The following is a 23,399-nucleotide window of genomic DNA, read 5'->3' on the forward strand; positions in this document are numbered from 1 at the left end:
AAGGTAAGAAAGGAGCACTTCAGGAAAGCGAATTTGAAATATGAGTTGATACTTCTACTGTAACAACAATGGTGCTACCAAACAACACTGGAGGATTTTTATTTCCTAGCACTATCCATAGAACGAAAATGTTATCTACAAGCTAGTCACTTTTTGTAAAAAAGTGTTATCAGCGCTTGAAGGGAGATACATGAAATTTTTAAAATATGAAAAAAAGTTTTAACATGGAAAAGTATTAGTGGTGTAGAATGAAATTGAAAATACACTGGTACAGCTGCTTATACTATACCAACTTTTCCTTGTGACCTTTTAAACAAACTATAGAATGAAGAATGGAGTTTTTCATCTACTGATACATAACAGAAAATGGAATGCTAGCAGTGCTTATTTTATCTAATTTATGCATTAAGGTGGTTAAGCAATACATGTATTTGAATATATATATGTCTTTCAATATACATATCTATATTTTCATTCAAACATAAGGTATTTCAAATTTTATATTGTCTTAAAAGGAAGCAAGCTTACAAAGCAACACCTACCTGATATACCCTGAGACTCCTTCTGTAGATCACAGTACCACAGTCTGTTCACTGGATCACAGCCTTCTCTGATAGACAGCAAGACATATCGACCATCATCCGACACCTGTAAGAAGTTACAGAAAATTCAAAGACAATTCATCCTCTGGAAAAGAGAACTCCAAAAGTGAGTTCACACATTCAGAAAAATCTAGTGCTGCTGTTAAAAGAACATTACAAGCTATAACCACATTATAAATTTTCTGATAAAGCTTCTTGGTTCGCTTTTGCACATGCATGTACACACACAACATAATTTCTGAAATGGTGTCTGTAGTACAGAAAGTCATCAATTAATCCTTCTTGCTACTCAGACTTTGCAAACACACTACATTTCTTGACAAAGCTTTTGAAAGTGCAAGTCCAACAGGGAAAGGCAGAAAGTAACAAGAAGTCTTCAAGTCTCCTTCTTCTGACGGAGTTGTTTTGAGCATAATCCAGAATTACCAAATTTTGATGTTTTATTAACAGAGCTGATAGAGAAGGTTGTTTACTGTCCACATTCTTATATAACCACATCTAATGGAAATTTAAAGTCATAAAATATGAATCTGGGTTCTGGAAATTTTTCACTTGGCACTATACGTAGCTTCAAAACAATTCTTATATTGTAATTACTTCTTAGATATATTTCAGTTTATAGCTGTAACATTTGTTATGCAAAATATCTGTGGAATGAGTTGTGCAAAATAAATTTCAGAAGAATTAAGTTCTAATTATACTGTTATTCCAACAGATCCACAATTTTAAGAACATAAGAAAGGGACCTAGTAGAATAGAAACAAATCTCAGTGTATGAAAGTTAATAAAAAAACCCCAACAACCAAACACTCCTTGAAACAAAAACAAACCCCAAATGAGTGTTTCCAAATTGTATTTTTACAGGCATTTGTTATGACCTAATTATACCACAAAAAAAGTCCATACAGCCGAAAGCTCACAAGACAAATAGAAAAAAACACCTAAGATTCCTACTGTAGCCAAAAACCCACTCCATTATATGAAACAGCAAAGACATCTTTAACAGGGCACCCTGCACCAAGAAACAAGTATATCCAGAAATGGAAACCAAGATTAGGTGATCCTTCTTAAAAGATATATCTTCAGTGGTTTTAGGTAAACAATAATTGCAGATGTAAATTTTAATTAAGAAAATTATTGCAATATGCTGCTTAAATGTCTGTCCATACTTGTGAAAGCACCAAGTTCCCTTCACTTCTCACCAACTGGAAAAACATAGCAAATAATTTTAAGTTATATACAAAAATACAGATTTCAGTTATACTCAAGAATATGACACACTAAACTTTTTTAATCACGGTCAGAACTCACATAAATTTATTCTTTGATTCTGTGAGTAAAGAGAAGACTGATAACTATACTCAAGAAAGAACAGAGATGTGCCAATTTCTGATGTTGTTGCAAGGGCAATTCAGGATCTCTGATGACAGCAAATCTGAGTACATCTAATTTTTCCTTCCATATTCCCAGCTGGACTAGTTAAGAGTTGATAGCAGTTTATGTTTAATTTGAAGCAAGAACTCCCAAAGCATCTTCCTGGTGGGATACCAATTAAGTGTGTCTCTATCACTAAAGCTATTCTTACACCACTGAGTTCTACAACCCAAAGGATTTTGACAGAAACAGGCCAAGACGGCTGACTGCAGCATGCTAAAATGTTCAGTATTATACTGCAGATTTAGACATCTACATTGCAAAGTTACAGTTTGATGAGCAATCTTGGCAGCAGCATCACCTTATGCAGTCTCCACCTCTAGCTCTTCCTACTGCTGTGGTTGCTTGTGTCCATGTAAGTTCATTCCCCATGTCATACCAGTACAAGCATCCACCATTTGTGAAGTACACCAGTTCAGGGAACTGATCCAACTGCAAAAATGGCATATCCAACAACAACAAAAAAAATTAAATCTCCGAGAACCAGAAAAGAAGAAAGAATCCAGAAGAACAAGACACCCAAGCAAACAAAGAATCCAGGAAGGGAAGGAGAAAGAAAAAGGAAAAATACTTAAACAAACCACAATAAAAAAAAAAAAAAGAATAAAAGCCCCTCTGCCAGATTAGTATCTCAATCAGTTCACTGTTCAGTTGCACAAATGGCCAAGCTAGCACACAGCACCAAACAGCTGGAAACATGAATAACAGGGATAGAGATTGCTTAAGGCAGCTCAGATTGCAGCACTGATGAATGTGTAATCACAGCCCAAATGCCACTGACCCTACACTGTAAACAGACAAGAGTCTGGGTTTCGGGATGGCAAAAGGATATAGGATTTACCAACTATCATTTGAATTATTCTTACATTGCTACATCATCTTCATGAGCTGAGCTGCAATCCCTGCTCTTGGCTCACAAATTTATGAACTGAAATTTCATACTAGTACCTCACTCAAATCTCAGAATGCATTCATGGTTCAGCATAAGAGGGACAGCTGTAATGTCAGACCTGATTTCCCACATTTAAGATGAAAATGAAACATATCTCAAGAATTTCTGAGAGAGATCTGGAATGCCAGTCAGTACACATTTCTCTCATTAAAATAATTACTATCATTTCAAACTACACCCACTGGTAAAAGGTAATCAGGCTATAAAGCAATTGCACCTCTTAAAACAACATTTAGTATCTGTCAAAACAGGACAGAAGAAATCCTGTAGCCTTTCAACTGGAGTTTTTGAAAACCTTCAGCATAACAATGCTTTTACTGGCATAATGCAGCACTAATCTCTAACTCAACACCAGTAAAGGAAGGATTATTTCAAAGAACTGATGTTGGTATGTAGCTTTTAGTTCCACTACTACTGTCATTCAGTTGTGGCAATTTTGAGTTTGTTAGACCTACTATTTCTTAAATATTTGTTGTGACTATCATTGCACCATACAAACATACACAACAGTATCACTAAGATAGCTGTACTCCTAAGTACTATTTTATCTAGTCTTTCAAGCATAAAAACCTTTAAGTCCTCCTTTAGAGTAGAGTTCTGGTTTATAGTGGAGCGTTTTCTCTGGGCTGTTTTTCAGCCTAGCGATTTCAATGCTACCTGTTCTCTCCATTTTGATGAACAGTAACCACTGCTAAGAAGACAAACATTAAGAGAAGAACCTGTAACTTCAATATATCAATAAACACCAAAATAAGAAAAATTATATGAAGTCTAATCAGTAAAAACAATCTTCTAACCACTCAAATCTCGTCTTTGTTACAAAATACAACTAATTTATTATACAAGCCATATAAGGAACTGTAAAAGGTTATGAGCATCCACAGAAAAAAAAAAAAAAAGTGAAATATTTTGTCTAGCAGCAGCAGCAGATTTCAGACCAAAATCTCATACATAATTGAACAAACAACAACAAAAAAGAATGAACATGAGAAAGCTGTGGGGTTTTTAGGCTTTCTGGCTTTATATATTACTCAACTAAAATGTCAATATGAGAGATATTAGAGTGCTCTACTTTCAAGTCATGTGCATACCAACAGTGAATATTAATGCAAGTTCTGTGAACACTACCTGGACAGTCACAATTGCCAGATTCAGGATAGGGAAGAGCTCTCCATATTCAGTTCACAAATAGGGGCCCTTGGAGTACATTGTATTCTATTAAGGCAAATACATATACATATCATTCCTTTATAGATAATAAATTCAAAGTTTTACTACCTTTGCCCTTTTTTATTATCAAGGTGGAAAAAACCTAATCACTGCGTATTTTGTTTCTGAGTAACAAGGTACTAAAAATAAAATAAATAAAATTCAGTTATCAGACCCTATGCCTGTGTTGAGAAAAAGATAAACTCTCTTCTTAATTGCAGGCATTAACAATAAGGTAATCTACAACCTGATCTGCATCTATAGTTATTTCACAAACTACTGCTCCTCATGCACTGGTGCCCTTTGCATATTAAACTGAACAATTGTCATTGCTATCTAATGCATTTCCAATGAAGCACAGCAAATGAATCACGTACAAAAAAAAAAAAAAAAAAAAAAAAAAAAAAAAAAAAAAAAAAAAAAAAAAGCAAAGTTCAAAAAAATCACAGACAGAATCAAAGCTTTCCAACAGAGCTAAAAGGTCAAATTACTAACTGTAATGTATCCAGCCATGAAAGATCAGATCATCCAGAAAAAGAAAGATGTCTAGCAATAAAGATGCAACCGTGCAACACATTGAACTAAAAACTCGTTGCATCAATAAGCTGGACTTTAACAATGTTATAATTTTCACTATATGCTATGGATGTAACAGCTTAAAACCACCCAGAGTGACTGAATAGATTTTTTTTTAAATACTTATTTAGGAATGCACCCAGTCACCACAATAAAACAGGTTAATGACAACAGTTACTTCCTTAACTTTAGATATATGCTGCCCAAAGACTTTTGCATAACACCACTGACCCTGGATATGATTCTACTAAGAAGAATTTACATGCAAGAAACCTTCCACTTGCTGCAGAAATTACCTCTTTTGTTATTTATGAGTATTTTTAAGCTTTTTATCAGATGAACAAACAAAAATATTAGGCACAAAAATCCAGAAAGCACGTTGGTTCTACAGAGAGAAAAAAAATTACCGTAAAATTTGCTGAAAGATTTGGCAAGTAAAGAGCAATTGCACTGTCTGAACAGCCTCAAGCGTTCTACCATCACAGATGTGCACAAAGATGTGCTGCAAAGATCTGCCTGCATGATGACAAAGAACCCCCACAGTAGTCTCCTAGCCTTCCAAATTCCACTTTTATAATCTCACATTTGTTAGAAAAATCAAAGCTATTTTCTTTCCTAGAATAGGAAACTCTTTTGTAAAGGGTTGTGGGTTTTTGTGGTTTTTTTTTATGGGGGTTGTGGGGTGTTGTACTGGTTTGTTGTTTTTTTAATGAAGGGAATACACAGCTATGTTCTGATATTATCATTGCAGTGGTGCCAGAAAGTCACTGAAGCTTGCAAATAGCTCCTATCACATTTTATGTTCTCTCAGTCTTTTAAGACGTTGAGGATTGGGGCACAAACTCCCTCTCACAAAGCAACCTCTTGGGACTGTCTGCACAATCCAAGCCACCTGAAGCTGCTACTCTCAGGCTGTAAAGTCTCTGCTTTGTTTTCTGTTTGCAGAGTACCGATTTCAGAATCAACCAGATTTCAGAAGCCCTAATGATGGGTGATCACAGGAATGCAAAATTTCAGGCTGAGGTCAAACAATCTCCTTCCTACATTCTGAGGCACAGGCCAGACACTTTACGCAGTATGTGGACATGGTTATATGCAAACAACATTGTGATGTGCTCTATCCAGCCACTCCCCAGGTTAGAAAACTTGCTCTGGGCATTAATTCAAATCTCTTATTCGAGCTGGGGTTTTATTCTTGGATTTTAGATACAATGTGCTGGTATAAAGAGCACTTCTATTCTGACCATATCCTTTCAAGCCTCTGTCAGCTTTGGGGTTGAAGGAGCCATACCAAAGCCAGAAAACAGGAATTTTGACCCTAGCTCACTCACCACAACAATATGCACACACATATTTACATGCATTCTTTTTCCTAAGCCTATCACAGAACAAAATCAGTAGCCTTTTGGGGTGACAAACATCACACACAATTTTTACTGCAGCCTTCAGCTTGCTTTTGAGCAATGAAAGCACCAAAGCATCTGGAACCTGGCTATGTAAGAAATTATCAGCTCCCATAGTCCCACATGCAGCCATGATTACTGGCCTCTTTCTTACAAGTAAAATTCTCTGGGCCTACTGCCAGGGCTGTAGGAAGATATTCATACTAGTCTTCTATTCAAGATTCATCCTTGACTAAGACAGTGTAAGGCTTTAGAAAAATTCCCACAGCCCTGCTTTACCCAGCAGTGTGTCTCACTTGAGTGAACTGGCAATGTTTTCAGCCCTCCATGCTGTTCACTCTTCCCCAGTGGATGCTTCTATGTTGCTGCAGTGAAACCACTACAGCCAGCACACATCTGGCACAGCCTACTCCTCTGTGCTCTGAATTTCATGTGCAAGATCAACTCCCTGGTTTAGAACCACTGATGTTAACTGACAGCTCTAAATATAAAATGAAGAACTAAAAAAAATGTTTGTCAATTCAGAGACAGTAGACAGTGTTTCTTAGAAAACATGAAAAATTGTACTTATTTTACTGCTGGCAGAATTGGGATAGGAGGGTTCCTCTCATGCACTCCTTTCTGTTCTGTTTACTTTCCTGCTGGTACCACAGGGACTTCTAGCACTACCAACTGTGAAAGACTGTTATATAACTTATTGTTTAACTTTGGGAATAACTGTCTGTGAAAGAGAGGTATGTTCAGTCAGTCTGGAGAAGAAGCAAGAAAATGCCACTTAAACAGAAAAGCATGAGAAGCTCCTGTTTTCCCAGAGTACCTATGACATTGCCAAGATTTTAAAAATCTTCATACCAGACTGCCCTCTGCTGGGCTGTTATTCAATTAAATTCTATCCCCGCTCTTCACAACTCTCCCATCATTCTAGAATCTGTACCAGAAATTCTTATGCTTTTTCTAGACTAATGAAAAGATTTGACAGCCTCTTTTTCAAAACTTACATATCTGACTAAAAAAACCCAGATTTTTCTTCCTCAGAAACAATCCATTCAAGTGAGGAGCTGGAAATGCATCTGTGTTTCTCTGCCAACACCATTTTCAGCACCACAGATTTTGTTTAAGTCAAGCATACTTGGGGTTGGTGTTGAATGTATAATAAGGAAAAGCACCCTGAAGCTATTTGCTTGCATATTGTCTTGTAAATATAGTAAGCTGACAAAATTTTATACAATCCTCTTTTGTCCTTATGAATGACCTAGTTTCCTATCTCCATTGAGAATACACACTACTCTGACTCCCTACAGCACACCTGAGATTACTTTTTCTGAAATATCATGGCAACATTATTAATTTTGCAGTCTCTGAAGAATCCCCTTATCAGGTGCTTTTCATTTGCAAGTGAGGTATTTGTCTTCCTTGACCTTCGTTGCAAGACCTGCAAATTCTGTTCAAACCTAGGTATGAAAGTTCAACTTTCCCCCTACCCATAAACAAAGGTTTGGTACTTAAGACTAGAACACCCACATTACAAATCAACTGTTTTCACTGAGGCTTATGTAAAACACAATGTCTCCAGCTAGTGTGACTATCAAAGCTGGTAAAATAAAAACATTTTTTTATTTATCTGACAGAAACACATGAAAGCATGCATTTTACGACATGCTGCGCTGCGCAAAGTTGTATTTTAAAACCTATAGCAGCATCTTAGCACCAAGGAAGTATATGCAGTATATGCAGGACAGCACCAAAAAGCCATATAATTTGATTTTGACTAATGATATTTTAATTTTTCGCCCACTACTTTGTGGTCTTCCACTTTCTTAAATGCTTAGAAAAACTGACTGGAAAACTTGCTGGAATGACGTGGAAAGAAGATTTTTGACACATTGCACAAGGACAAAACCACATTTTGCAATTGCACTGTTTTGGTTTGGGTTTTGTTTTTTTTATAAAATAGTGTAATATTTTTTCTCCTGACCATTAAAAGTACCTTTGTTTTCTGTCAGCCTACAGTAAACACAGCCCTAACATTTTCATGGGTTAATGTGTTGAAATGTGACACAAACTGATGATCACATTTTTCAAAAGAGGCTCTTGCACAGGAAAGTATTTGCAGGAACTGAGTACCCCAAACCAGGCTAAAACCACTTCATATGCATCAAATGTGTCAGACAAAAAAGAGACCAATATAGAAACAAAAAGTACTGATTAAACATGATAGGCAGGAGAGTACAGAGTATTACAAGTATTCATCCACAAGGGAAAACGTCAGTTCCCTGATAAACAGAACGACCATCACTACATTTCAGCAGCACTCCAAATAAGCGCACTCAACTGCATACTGCTAAATCTAATATGGGGAATACACCACATTAATTACAGGCTTACTGGGATTTTGCACTATATAGTAGTAGTAGTTCAACAAAATAAGCTTAGGAAATCAATTCCATTTCCAATAACATAGTCTGTACCATATGTGTGCCGATAAAACTTGTAGGGAAATTTAGAGTTCTCTGATCATACACACATTATTAACAGATTTTGACCTGCGTATCTCCATTCTTCAGTTAACAGAACAGATATATTTATTTTTCAGGGAAGACATTACAAAATTAAATATAACCAAATAAATACACAGCAGGAAATATCCAGACACTGGATATTAGAATAAGCTTTTTTGCAGGAAGTACAAGCTGGGGCTAAACACAGACCAAGAAGAAACAAGAACAGTGACATATTGTCCATCAAATGATCTTCTCTGTCTTGGAATTTGTATCAGGCAGAATGACCTCAGTGAAGAAAAAGGGTATATGATTGTGTCATTGCAGGCTGGAGGAGTGATTTAAAGCAAATTAGGCAGTCTTATTTTCAGGAAACCTTAATCAATGATTCTTAGTTCAATTGTCAACTCTACAACACTAATAAAAAGTGCTCTTTTAACAAAATGTTTTCAAATTAATATCCACTATCAGTTGTTAGAATCTGAAAACCAGAACATGATAATGGTAAGGTGCAGGACATTTACCATACCTCAGCTCCCCCCATCCATTTTGGTTCATCGGGAAATTCAGCACATAGGATATCTTCTGACTGGTTAGTTCCTAATACGTGATAATACAGCTTTTGATGCAGATTAGTGGACGTCTCAGTGCCTAGTGAAATGCAGATATTTAAACCAGTAAGTTCTCAAAGAAATGCAACAACCATATGAAACCCTTAGAAACTTGTGTATCCCTTTGTATATAAAAGAGAAATTCAGAAGAGAGGACTAGGAATAGTTCCAAGCTACAACCATTCCCCTACAAACAAACACCATCCTACTAAACAAGATGAAACTTCATGCTGGAAACCTGTTTAAAAAGTAACCCTTTCCTTTTATTGTTGATAATACCTTCTTCAAATGTGAAGATTTAGAATTTCAAGATTTGCTTTCTAGAAATAAAAGCAAGCAAAGTGAAGAAAAACAAGAATCCCTGCCACACTCTAATGACATTTTCATTTCCATTTCACCCAGTGCAACTAAGGGGAGATTTATGCTAATTACATTCCTAGAAACCTTATACTTCCATTTGCTGAAAATATAAAAGTGATTTTAAAGCACTGCATGAGGTGCCACTTGATTTAATTTTTTTAAAATTTCATTCTTGCAACATTTTCCAACACTTCAGCTCTTCAAATACAAACAGGAGTTAAAAAAAAACAACAAAATGAGGTTGGTGTCTATCTTGCAAGTCTGGCAAAATTACAGGCTTCAAAAGCAAACACAGAAGCAAAATTAAGGTTCTCTCCAGTTTAATGAAGAGCATATCTCCAGAAGAAACTTTTCAGGAGCTCTGCCTTATAATAATAGCTGCTAAATTCCTTCCCCAATGATGCTCCTCCGCAATTCATTCCACTTTGTGCGGTGCTCCTTGAATTTTGCTAGCACAAACATTTTGTTTTGCTTTGCTGGGAACCACACATGAATTAATCTGGTTGAACAAAAAAACCCTTATGCCTCACATTGCTATTCATCAGGTCAATCTCCCAAAGCAGTTTATCTATGCCCACACAAATGCATAAGGGGAAAGACCTAAGTAAGCTTCCATCAGACATCAAATTCTAGCCACCACCACCAACAATATGAAACCTAAGTCAAGCATCCCAGAGAAAAAGAAAGGGAGCAGCAAACTTTGAGAAAAAGTGGGGCAGGCAGACAAAAAGTGACTCACATTAATTGAACATAGGCTTTGGCGATACCAGACATAATTTGATCTCTAATTGCACAACCAATACAGCCACTTATTTCAATACATATTTGTAGCGCTAATTGTTGCACCAATTCACTGCAAAAGTGATTTTGCTTCCACATAGCATGCAATTAGAATGGTCACACCTACCATCACTTTTCCCATCTTGTTTCGGGTAGCAGTTATAGAACATGCCTCTTCCATCATGGGTCCATGCCATGCAACTGAATTTAACTCTCTCCAGTGTATCTGGGAGATCCTCAGGACCTTCTACTTTCATAAACTTGATAGTAATCCAATCAGAGCCACTAGAACTCAGGCCATATGCAAAGTATTCACCGTCTTCACTGAATGCATAACCTAGGAAATCGGAAACAAACAAAATGAAGAGAGATTAAATTGGGATGCTAGTTAAAGAAACTGTTCACCAAACACTAAAATAAGGTTTATTTTCTAAAAGCAGTGCAAGACACTACATCTGCTATCACTTGAGATTCACACCACTTTTCCATTCTCTGTGGACTTCTCAATTAATTCACAGATCCCAGTTTAGGCACAGATACTCAGTAAGTATCCATGTTCAGTAACATAACTTATGCCCAACCAATTATGGTTTGAATCACATTTCTTCTACTGCTTTGAGCTTGGCAGGAAGAGCTAGAAAATGAAAATGAACACAGGTAGAGAACTCGAGTGGAATTTTTAAGAAAGAAACAGTACCAAAGAAGCTAACAAAGATGCAAGCTATGTATCTGAAATAGTGCAAATACCACTTAAAAAAAATTGAGTCACTGAAAACTAGACCCTTTAAAAACCTGAAAACTGAAGTAACTGGGAAACCTTACCGCTAGCATGCAAATGGTTAATTACCAGTATTCTCAGCTAAGACCTGTGATATATATTTCACTTTATCCAAACAGTGAGGAATAAAGAGCTTCCATTTTAGTTGATGAAGATCAAATTCATGCTTGCAAATCAAGTCAAGCAAAGAGACTGAATTATCACAGGCCTGTACAGACCTGAAAGTATCTACCCAAAAACGACCTAAGAAAAAGTTGCATTTCACAGACATGATAGTTTTGAGAGGCAAAGCTGTGCCACACCAATATATTCTCTCCCATAAGAATGTAAGAGTGGCAAGACTGATTTAGAACACAATTCCACCTAGTTGTCCTCAGGAGTAACCACAATGTGATACCTACACAAGTAAGAACAACCACATAATCATGGAACGGTTTGGTTGGAAGGGATCTTTAAGATCATATAGTTCCTACCCTCCTGCTGTAGACAGGGACACCTTCCACTAGACAAAAGCTCTGTATAACCTGGCATTGAACACTTTCAGGGATGGGACATCCACAACTTCTCTGGGCAACTTGTTCCAGTGCCTCACCACCTTCACCGTAAAGAATTTTTTCATAATATCTAATCTAAACCTATTCTCTTTCAGTTTAAAACCATTCTCCCCTGTCCTATCACTGCATGCCCTTGTAAAAAGTCCCTCTCCAGCTTTCTTGTAGGCACCCTTTAGGTACAGGAAAGCTACTACAGGGTCATCCCACAGCTTTCTCTTTTCCAGGCTGAATAACCTCAACTCCCTCAGCCTTTTGTCACAGGTGAGGTGCTTCAGCCCTCTAATCTTTTCATGGCCATGGCCCTCTTCTGCACTTCCCCCCACAGGTCCATGTCTTTCCTAGAATGGGGACCTAGATTTAGATGCAGTGCTCCAGGAAGAGTCTCACAGGAGCCCAGTGGAGGAGCAGAATCCCATCCCTTGCCCTGCTGGCCATGCTGCTTTGGATGCAGCCCAGGATTAAATCACTTTCTGGACTGCAAGCTCACACTGCTGGCTCATGTCGAGCCTCTCATCCACCAGGACACCCAAGTCCTTGTTAGCAAGGATGCTCTCAATCTCTTCATTCCCCACCCTGTGCTAATACTGAGCCATGCAAGCACAAGAACAAAATGCAGGAATAAATGCAAGAACGATGCAAGCACATGCAGTATTTCCCTCAAATATTCTTATCGTCTCCAACCATATTTAGCTTAGCAGACTCCTTTTCCATGCAGTAGTTGGCTAATACTCCTGAATGCCTCCCTTCTCCTTGATTATGTCCAGCTTGCTTTTTTCCACCACCACCATCCATTGCTAACAATCTTGCAGCATGAACCATCACCTTCTTCTGTTTGTTTGGGACCTGACTCTCACTGCTTTCATTTGATATTCCCTCATTCTTGTAACAGAAAAATGACTAATCAACCTTATTCCTTCTCTCCATCCTATTGTATGCCACAAATGATTCTGAAGACCTCTAATATCTTTGCTAAATTGTCCCTTTTCCAAGCTGATTAATCCAGGCACACTCAGTTTTTCCTTTGATTGTTCCTATTGCCCTCCTCCAACCTGTATTTCAGAGCCCCTTTTGAGCTAAGGAGACTGGTGTTGATTTAGTTCTCAATGGTACAGTATAAACTCCTGGGTTGCTAATGTAATGGTGTCTCCTTGTTTTGTTCTCTGTTTCATAGGATCACAGAATCATGAAGGTCGGAAAAGACCTCCAAGAGTTCAATCTTTGACTGATCACCACCTTGTCAACTAAATCTCAGCACTGAGTTTTTCTTGAATGCTTCCAGGGAGAAATTTCTTCCTGATAAATAAATTGTTATTTGATGTACTCTTTCAGCTTCTACCAAGAACCAAGTTGACATTTTCATGGAATTATGTGTTACACTTCAAGCATTGTTCCCAAGAGGTCATAATGAGCTCAAGAGTTCACGTCATCCATTCCTCCATAAATGAGGTTAGGATTGTTTGTCCCCTGTGTATCACTTAATTTATCTGCACAAAGACTTCTGCTTGTTAATTTATTGCCCACCTAAATTATTATTAAGGTTTTCCTGAAACTCTTCAGTCATTCTTCAACCAGGAGTAACTTTGTTTGTAACACCAAACACTGCTATCTCACTGCTCACTCCTTTTTCTAGTATGTTCAGCATATGAACACTGCAAATCGTAGCACAGTCCCCGACAGGGCTTTACTGGTGATTTCCACTTGACAGCCCATCAGTTCTTCCTTGCCCTTAAATCAATTTTTAATCAACACCAGTTTTCCCTCTTGTTACACAGCTGTTGGTTTTCTAAGTGCATTTGGAAGAAGACTATGCCGTAAGACTTCTAGAAATACACAGAGATTATATGAATGTAATATACACAGATTAAGGCCATAAAAAAAAAGCCATATTGATTATTTTCAGCTAGGTCACTTTTAGAGAAACATTCACTAATTCTGATGGCTGTTTTTATTAACTGTCCTTGAAAAGACTTAGCAGACTTTTAGGTCCAAGAGTCTGCTTCTAAAAATGAGTAAGTAGGGAGTGTGAAAATTGACAGCTAAGAGAATTACAGCCCTAGTGAACACAAACAATTTTGTGATCATAGAAGTTAATGATATGTTCCTTCACAGTCTCTTACTTTTAACTTGTTGGTTTGTGTTAAAGCTGCAATTTTAAGAGAACTAATCAATACAAATACATAAACTTTTTTTCCTTGCTATGGACAGCCTTAAGAGCTGCTCTCATTTCATTGGAAACCTGTTACAGAGTTGTGAAAAAGAGCATTGGTAAACTAAACCAAGTTAATTGTGGATACAATGTAGATTTAGAAGTGTTCCTCTGACACACCACATAAATTCACATAGGGCTATTGTAAATACTTAAGATTAAATTTTCAACTTCTGCTGAAAACTGAGACTTACTCAGCAGGAACTGCTGTCTCACTAACCTCGTAAGGCCACGGTGCCATCATCAGAAAGCTTATTTGGATCAAGAAAAACTTTGGCATCGGCATCCAAGGAATCTTGTACATATAAAACTCGCTGATTCTGGAGCCCGGTATTGTAGAAGTGAAAATACCTAAAAAGAACACAAGAGGGAAAAATTAAATAGGAAGAACTCTGATTTTCAGTTAGGCAAGCACAAAAAACATTCTATGAAGCTGTCACGAAGTGAATAAAAGACAGATGAATAGGCTACGGAAACACAAGTTTCACAGTGGAGTAGGAGTCATGGCTAGGATGCATCCAAAATATCCTTTAAAAATAAAAGTTTCATTTGCCACAGTGCATTTCAAAGAATTCTAAGTATACTATAAACTCCACATAACTGTCTACATTAAACAACTCTGGCAGCTGCAGCATTTCTCTGTTACAAGCACTGGCACAGGTTCCCATCCCTTATGTTCTCAGCTTTGTCATTCATACAGCTGCTTTCAATCCATACTAGGTGACAGACTTATGTTCACATCGAATAGAACCAAAACAGTTTAAATGTCCTTACAAATGTGTATTTGAAAAAGTTATAGGAACAGACAATTACAGAGCTGTTCACATCCTAAGACACCACAGAGCTCACAGAAATTAACACCTATTTTCATAGTACTTTACTATACAAACACATGACTTAAAAAAACAGGCAGCAGTGCCACCAGGGGGAACAGGGAAATTTACAGAGCAACATTCAAATCTAAATATAAGTTCATATGTTCCCTAAGACTGAAAAGTACTTGGGTACAAATATGGGAACTTGGTCAAGCCAGAAGGGGAAAATATACTCACAAAGGCCTGGTTAACAATATCAGCTAGTAATACATTTAAGTAATAACAGTAATGTTCAGCAAGTGCAAAACTGAAAGATTAAAAGAAATAGAAGAAAAAGAAAAGTAGTTTTCTATTTGATCAGCCACTTTCTTGCCAATTTCATCTCTGAAATGCTGGGCAACATGCTGGGAAGCAAAGGTCAAGCAATCAGACAGACACAGCACCTCCCTGGGCACCCCTCCCTTCTGCAGACTCTACAGAACACTCTTCAGACACTGACCTTTAGCAGCTATTCTTCATCAGAAAACCAGAGTAGTTAAATTTAAGGATTTCTAAGTGTCATGAGAAGTTCAGAAAATTCTTCAAAGAGAATAGTTCCTTACCCCACACCTTACTGACTGTTATTTAACTTGGTAGTGACCTCTTGACTGCCTCACACACCACAACATAGGGCCTTTCTATTATATTTATATTATATTTGAACTGCTCCGATTTAAATCCAGCACATGCCAAGAAATAGAGTATCACTCAGAAAGACTAAAAAGATATCTATTAAAGTCAAAGTACAGTGTCATAAATTACAAGCACATCAAGCTCCTGGCACAAATGCTCTTTCTGGAGGACAGTCAGCTGCATCAAATTAAGAATTTGTATCTGTTAGCAGAGACTGTATTTATCACTGCCAGCCCTTCTGCAACATTAAGCCTTAACAGCACTGAAGGGAACAACACCCAGACATGTTTGCATTGCACAGGGAGAATGGGTCAGAGAATGCAGAGCAGTCACTGACCAGACCTGGTCACCTGCTACATCTGCATGAGCATCACATACACACTAACAAGCTTTGCCTGACTCACTCAATAAGGCATACTTCCCCAGATGCAGCACTGTCCTAAACAGCTCCACTGCTTCTGGGCTTAAACCTCACACCTCTATACTCTGACATGTTGTGCCACATCCATGACAATTAAAATTCACATTAAATCCACCAACAGCTTGGGTTCACTCCCCACCATGTACCTTCAACAAACCCCATGCAGTACAGAATTTCCCTCCTTAGTAGTAAGTATCAGTGCCTTCCTCACAGCACAGATCATTAAAACAAATCCCTCTCAATATCTGTGTAGAAACCTTAAGGCAACAAGCTATCCTCTTTCTCATTATCAGTGGATTATGGTAAACACATATATGACATACCTGGGTGTCCACTCAACAAGGATAAAACAAATTGAAAATATTGAAAAAGATTATCTGTGAATTAAAAGATTATCTTTCCCATGAGGAAGAGTGGCTGGCTGTTGTGGTGGCACTACTTCATGGGTGTCCACTCAACAAGGATAAAACAAATTGAAAATATTGAAAAAGATTATCTGTGTTTCCCATGAGGAAGAGTGGCTGGTTGTTTGCACTACTTCACTTTCAACTGCTAAAACAATCTTTAGATGTAGTTAAGTCCCTTTACTCCCTTTCTCTAGAAGCTTGCTAGTGTTTCTAAAAGTCACATTAAATTCAGTAGCAGCTGCAGTCTCCAGATCTTGGGTAAGACAGAGAAATACCATTTCTTCACCTAGCCACAGAATTAAACCAGGGATATGAGTAGGTTAGGCACTGGAATATAGCAGGATTTCTTTGTTTCTAAAAAACCAGATCTTTTTCCATCAGTTGCTTTAAGTCCGCCAAATTATATTTCCCATATACCCTGCAGCTACAAGAACAGTTTTTCACAAGGGAATTCCTACTGCTTTTCACTAGCTATGACTAAACAAAAAAAAGCCTACCAGCTGCTCAAAGAATGACCCATGTAAGAGCAGGGGTTCTAGCAAATACATGGAACAGAACACATTATGGGCTTATGCTGTTTTCAGACAATATGCATTTACCTATACTGACAGTGACCAAGCCTTTCTGAAAGAAACTCCTTGAAGCTTTACTTTTACAATAATTATTCCAGAAAATCATCTGAGTTCTGATAAACTCACAATTTTTTCTTATAAAATAAAAGACAATAGAAGAAGATCATATGATTGGGAACTGGAGAGAGTGAAGCACCTTGTGCTCTGCATCATGCAACCACACATGTTAACATTGGCTTAGTTTTCTTACTTCTCAACTATAAAAAAATAAATACAAATATAATTTGTTTTCCTAATTAATAGTTGCTTCTGACTTGCTTCACATTCATCACCACCTCCAAAGACATTCCTCACATACCTTTTTCCTTTCTTGAAGTGGCAGCTGTACTTAGGATAATCATAGAGTTCAGTCATTCGTTCCTTGAACAGTGCTCTAACAGGACACTGCTCGAGAAAGGGTACTGTGAGCTTGTTCTGAGCCTCCACAAATGCCTGAAAGAAAACAATCAAAAAAATATAAACTCAAGCAGAAATGCCTATTTTCTACAGAAAACATTTTCAGAAGTAATGCATCACAGACATATTTCCCTCATATATGGTATGCAGTGTCACACGTGACGAATCCTACACGCTTATTTGCATTATGCCACAATTCTTTAATAGGACTCAATTTATATCTTGAATAATGACTCTGCAGGCATACAGTGGGGTAACCAGCCAAGAGACAAGACAGTCCTCCTGCCTTTCCCCTTAAAACACCCCAAAACAACACCCCAACAACCAAAGAAACCTTAAATAAACAAAAACCCAAACAAACACACAAAAAATTCCCAAAACCTAAGGTAACAACCTCCAAAAGCACACCATGCTTTTAAAAACTCTCATATTCACATAAATGAGAAATATTGCCCACAGACTGCACTATTATTTCAGGAGCTGGGAAGAGCTTTAAGATGACACAAAATGTCATGTGCATCATCTATTCATATTATTAACATAACACACAGAATTAGTCTCAGCCAGTATTTCATGATAAGCCCAAAGTACTGCTCACAGATCGGTTCTTAAGAAAAAAATACTAATCTCTGAAAACTTTGGGAAGTCTGGTTTCTTTAAAACACTCCAGGTCCAGTCACAAACACTTAGGACAGTGATCAAAACCATTACCACTCCAGCTGTTTGTTGTATGCATGGAAAACCTGGTGCTCTGTTGGTGTTTCATCATCCCTATTTATAGCATGGTACATTAACCTAAAATTAATACCTAAGCATCTTAAGGTGAATCACAGCTGCCAACAAGGAGACGTGCAGGCTCTTCTGTCTCTAACATGAAGATAGGACAGGACACCGTGTGTGCCTGTAACTCACAGCCAAATGTCGCAGCGGCAGCTGCAGTGTCACTCTCAGACTCCAGCCTCTCACCTCCAGCACAAAATCCTGTCCACTCATCCCCTGCTTACACGGGGCTCTTTTCCAGGTGAGGGGTTTGAAAGAGCCTGTTGTTTCTACCTGTCCTCAATCTGTCACAGGGCAATCAGATCTACGCTTTGTAACATCTGAGTTACAACTTCATTGCAAGGCATGACCCACAGGAACAGCAGGGCTACAATCCACATTGCACAACTTGAGCTTCACAGATCTTCAGAAAAGCCAGTGGCTGCACAGGCAGAGTACCTGGCACTCACTTACCAGCTGCTATCAGTGTTTAGTGGTGTATTAATTCTTCAGGCGAAGAACTAATATGTGCAAAGTACATCCCAGTGGTAAGTCATGCAGCCTCCACATTGTATTGCTATAACTGTCCCCCCATCAGATGGTGAAAGAACTTAATCAAATCTACCCAAGAATTATGTGTATCTGAATTGGTTTCTCTAAAGACCACATACACAAAAATATGGACCATGGATCCTATACGAATAAATTAACTTTTCTCAGTCCTGTGACACTTTCAGTGAAATGGTGGCTTATAAAAACACGTGTAAGACCATCCAGTGTACCAGACAGCCAAAAGCACTTTCCAGTTACATGTAGGGAACAGAAACTGGCACACATCTTTGTCTCATCCATCAATAATATGACCAAAATGACAACTTTGCTGCAAGGGTATACTGGAACTGTGTGTTACTCACTTTTAACTGCATAGACACATCTTACCACATCTGCTTTCATTAGTGATATTCAAAGAAGAAACACAGACTTTTCCGCCCAAGAGCATTACAGACTAATTATTACACTCACAACTGTATCACTTGTAATTTTGCTTTTACAGGAACTAAATATATTTTTCTCATTTCCAATTAGTATGCACCAAAGATTCCAAGATTATTTATAAATGAAATGCCATGACTGTATAAAAAAGGAGCAGGGAATTACAGATTTTTCAAAGAGTTTTGTGGAGAAGAATACAGTCCAGTTTGGAAACTTTCTGTTTCCACACTTTTGAACATGAAGCTGCATTCATGTTTAAAAAACAATACATAACTGAAATATTGCTCTAGATAAAGTACAAGAACATATGTCAGCAGAAACTCTCACAGTAAACAATTCCACCCACCACACTGAGCTAAACAGATGCCATCCAGGCTACAGGGCCAACAGTAACTGTACGCCTTCATGAACCTAGACAGAAAGATTTTTATTGTACCTGTAGATATCTGCATCTGACAAAGTATCATAAACCTTGAACCAGGGCAGACGTTGCTAGCAGCAGAACGTACAGAATAAGGGTCCAAGTAAAGCAACTTCCTATGGCTGTTTTGGAAGATAAGGTAATTTAAAAAGCAAAACAATTTTTAAAGCATTGTACTACCAGCAGGGATGGTCTAAGTAGGCCAACTATCATTCTAAAACAATAATCAAACTAAATTTCATCTAAGAAACACATACCACAAATTCTTTTTAACCATGCTTTTCTACAATCTATCACCTTTCTACATTCTACTAAGTTACTCTATCAAGATAATTATTCCACTGACAGTATACTTTCTGAGAAAAAGCCTCAGAATAGCAACTGTTTTAACATAACCAGTCTTTGTTATTACTCTGCACAGCATTTACAGTTCATATATATATATATTCAAGTTCATATATATAGCCAAGGGTAGCTCAGGGCAACTCCTACAAGAGAGCACATACCTTTCCTAAGTATTACAAAGAAAAATTTGTTAGAGTTCTTGTGACTTCCAAGTGCAAAATTTGGAAAATTTATCAAAATGTGAACAAAACAATGGTCTATTATCAAATCAATTTAATTGTAGATTTGAGAGTTTCAGTTCTAGTCCTAATTCAAATATACACATGTTCAGAATAGCACAACCCAACCCCACATGATCCCTGCTTTTTCATCACTTGTCCATCCCTCATGTCTGGAACAAGCTCAGCATTACTGCCTACACTGTCAGTGAGTTAAGGTACTGTACATGACTAACATAGCAGCAAAAGCTTTGCTGTAGTCTAAAAATGAGCTTATTTCCCACAAAGTGTTAAAACAAGCCAAGAAGTTGGAAGTCCAACTAAGCCAAAGCCAAGACAACAGTGCAAGTGTGGTTTTGCAGTTGTGGCCTATGGCACTACCAGAAGTGTTTTATATTTCACAGTGTAGCACATTTCAGCTACGCCAAGGATGCTTCCTCAATCTGTCTTAGACGTCAACAGCCAAAAACAGCAGCAGACCATGAACTCACATTCTGCACTTCCTTTCCCCAAAGTGAGATAGGAACTTCCCCACCTGACCACAGGTTTGTTTTTATTACATCATATACCTTACATATCTGGAGGAGGGAGGGAGGTTGCTTACAGCTGCCCTTGACTGATCCAACCAAGCAAACACAGAGAAAAAAAAAGTTAATGTTTCTCTTCAGTACGACACCACCACCTTGAAAATTCTGTGATCTAGTTATATCAAGTATTCCAGACTTTCATAGAACCATAAAATGGTTTGGGTAGGAAAGGACCTTGAAGATCATTTAGTTCAATGCCATGGGCTGGGATATTTGCCAGTAAACCACGATGCTCAAAGCCCCATTCAACCTTTCCCCCATTAAAACACAGGGACAAAATAATGGCATTGCTGCTGGCGCCATGAGTTACCACATGAACTACACCTTTGTTCACTATATAAGTCTTCAAAACATACTGGCAGGTTCTTCAAAAGCAGAGTACCAATGCATCTGGTCTATAAAAGAGAAGCATGTGAAAGCAGCCATTCCTATGCAAAGAAAGGTTACCTTCGTCTCCTCACTATCGGGATCTTCAAGCCAGCAGTACGGATCGCTGATTTTGCATCCATGGTAATCTGACACCTGAATTTATAGAAGACAGTAATTTTAAAAAAGACATGCACACAAGCAAACTCTATCCATGAAGGAATGATAGTCAGCACAAGGAAGGGCATTTGGAATTTCACAAAAGCATACAGTGCTAAGGAGCAAAGAGAGAACCAACATATTGCTCCCAGGTGAGTTACTAGTATTACCATTCTTTGGTGATGGCACCATAGCAGCAGAGAAGTTCTCAGAAAAAAACAGAGAGATCCAGAAAAATGGAAAAATGCACATAAATTCCTTCCACAAGATAGATTAGTAAGCAAAAAAGAAACCCCACCAATCAACCTTAAGGTTTTCAAGCCAACTTATAAAACCCAATTACTGGATGTACCCAAAGTATGGTTCCTGGCTACATAAACAGTCTCTGGTTTAGCCCTCCCTACTACTGTTGCCCACAAATATATGTATAATGTGTATATATATATATATATATATATATATAAGAATCGTAATTTAAGAAATCAAAAGCCAACCCCCAAAACAACAAACAAAACAAACTATAAAAGATTAATCCACGTGGTTGAATTTACCAGCTTCCTTCCTCCAGTAGATAAGAAAAGACTAGATACCGGCTACTAGGGCTTGCACAGTTCAGCCTTACAGTCAATTATGAAAGTAAATACTTCAGGATTTTTTCCAGCTTTGGCTCATACCGGCAAACAGTTTGGTTTAAATGCAATGTAAATCCTTCCTGGCCGGTGCACAGTGCTTTGAGAAAGGGAAAGAAAATCGAACCTATTTTGGCCAAACTTACACTGCAATCCCTTGTGTATCCAGATACGGTGGAAACACAGGGAGATGAGACTATGTTACAGATGTGCCATCCTATATAAATAGACTATTTGTTCCTCTGCTGACGCTGCTGCAGCCCGGGCGGAGGCCTGGGTTTCCCTGACACACGCACCGCTACCGAATCTCCGGGATGCGCCGTGCGGTGGCCGCTCCCGCCGCCCGCCCCGGACCGGCTCCCGGCCCCGCCGGCCCCGCACACGCGGGATGTGCCCGGAGGCACCGGCGCAAGGGCCCGAATCCCGCCCTAACAAGCCCCCGGCAGCCGCCGCGGCCCGCGGGCGCGACAAACCCGAGATTCTGCACGGAGCACGCCGGGCGTTCCGGGGCCGCAGCCGAACAAAGCCCCGAGAGCCGGGGCGGCACTCCCGCCCCGAGGCGGCCCCGCGGGGAATGGCGGGCCGGGTGCCCCGCGCCCGGGCCCGGCGGCCGCCGCACGCCGAGCGCTGTCCCAGCCCGCGCCCTACTCACGGCGGTCTCGTCGCGGTACACCTCGGGGTACTGGAAGGCCGGCATGGCGGGCTGCGGCGGAGAGGGCCGGGAAGCAGAGGAGGCGGAGGAGGAAGAGGAGGAGGAGGAGGCGAGGCGCGGAGGCGGCCGCGGCGCTGGGGCCGTGTTTTGGGTCGTGGCGGCAGCAGCCGGCAGCAGGCGCGCAGCGCGGCACAGGCGCAGCGCCGCAGCCGCCATACGGCCGCCCCCTAGCAGCGCAGCGCCAGCGCCGCGCGCCGCGCAGCGCCCCCTGCCGGCTCCCGCCGCGCGGGCCGCAGCGGGACCGGGCGCCATGGCGGCGGCTGAGGAGCCGGTCCTGCCCTTGCGGCCCCGCCGCCCTTGGTCTTTGCTCCCGCCTCCCGGTCACCGTGCTCCGACATGGCTGTGTACCTGACTCCACCCGGGTTTCATCCTCCTTATAGCACACGTTTACCAAAAAATAAAATCGCCGGTTGTCATTCTTTTCCCGCTCGGCTCCCCAGCCTTGGCACACGGTGAGGGAAGAGGCTCGGGTCTGGCTTGAAGAGGTCCCCTCCGCGCTGGCCCGAAATCAGAGCTCATTCCTCGGTGGGGTTGATTCTTTGATTCTGATTCTGTGACTCAGGCAGCTCAAATCCAGGTCACAGAATCACTGAATTGATTAGGTTGGAAAAGACTTCTGAGATCATCAACCTGTGACAGAACTCTACCTTGTCAAGTACACCGTGGCAGTAAGTGCCATATCCAGTCTTTCCTTAAAAACTTTAAGAATAGTAACTCCACTACCTCTCTAGGCAGCCCATTCCAATGTCTAATCACCCCTTCTGTGAAGAAATTCCTCCTGATGTCCAACCTAAACCTACTCCAGTGCAGCTTAAGACTGAGTCCTCTCGTTCTGTCACTGGTTGCCTGGGACAAGAGACCAACCTTCACCCGGATAGAAGCTCCTTTCGGGGAGTTGTAAAGA

The 23,399-nt window shown here is 39.5% G+C and overlaps 1 protein-coding gene across 1 annotated transcript in view; it reads right to left on the minus strand.

Annotated features, from left to right (window-relative positions):
- Nucleotides 1-22,666, minus strand: part of LOC121359247 (prolyl endopeptidase) — an 84,645-nt gene extending 61,979 nt beyond the window's left edge. The window contains exons 1-7 of the mRNA XM_041478062.1: nt 22,436-22,666; nt 21,077-21,151; nt 17,209-17,342; nt 14,184-14,314; nt 10,553-10,762; nt 9,204-9,325; nt 543-648 (exon numbers count right to left, since the gene is read on the minus strand). Of these exons, the coding sequence (XP_041333996.1) occupies nt 543-648; nt 9,204-9,325; nt 10,553-10,762; nt 14,184-14,314; nt 17,209-17,342; nt 21,077-21,151; nt 22,436-22,651 (994 nt within the window). The 5' untranslated portion in view covers nt 22,652-22,666. The remainder of the gene's footprint in view (nt 1-542; nt 649-9,203; nt 9,326-10,552; nt 10,763-14,183; nt 14,315-17,208; nt 17,343-21,076; nt 21,152-22,435) is intronic.
- Nucleotides 22,667-23,399: the final 733 nt, after the last annotated feature.

Source organism: Pyrgilauda ruficollis, unplaced genomic scaffold (assembly GCF_017590135.1).
Source record: "Pyrgilauda ruficollis isolate IOZ18807 unplaced genomic scaffold, ASM1759013v1 scaffold43, whole genome shotgun sequence".
Taxonomy (NCBI): Eukaryota; Metazoa; Chordata; class Aves; order Passeriformes; family Passeridae; genus Pyrgilauda; species Pyrgilauda ruficollis.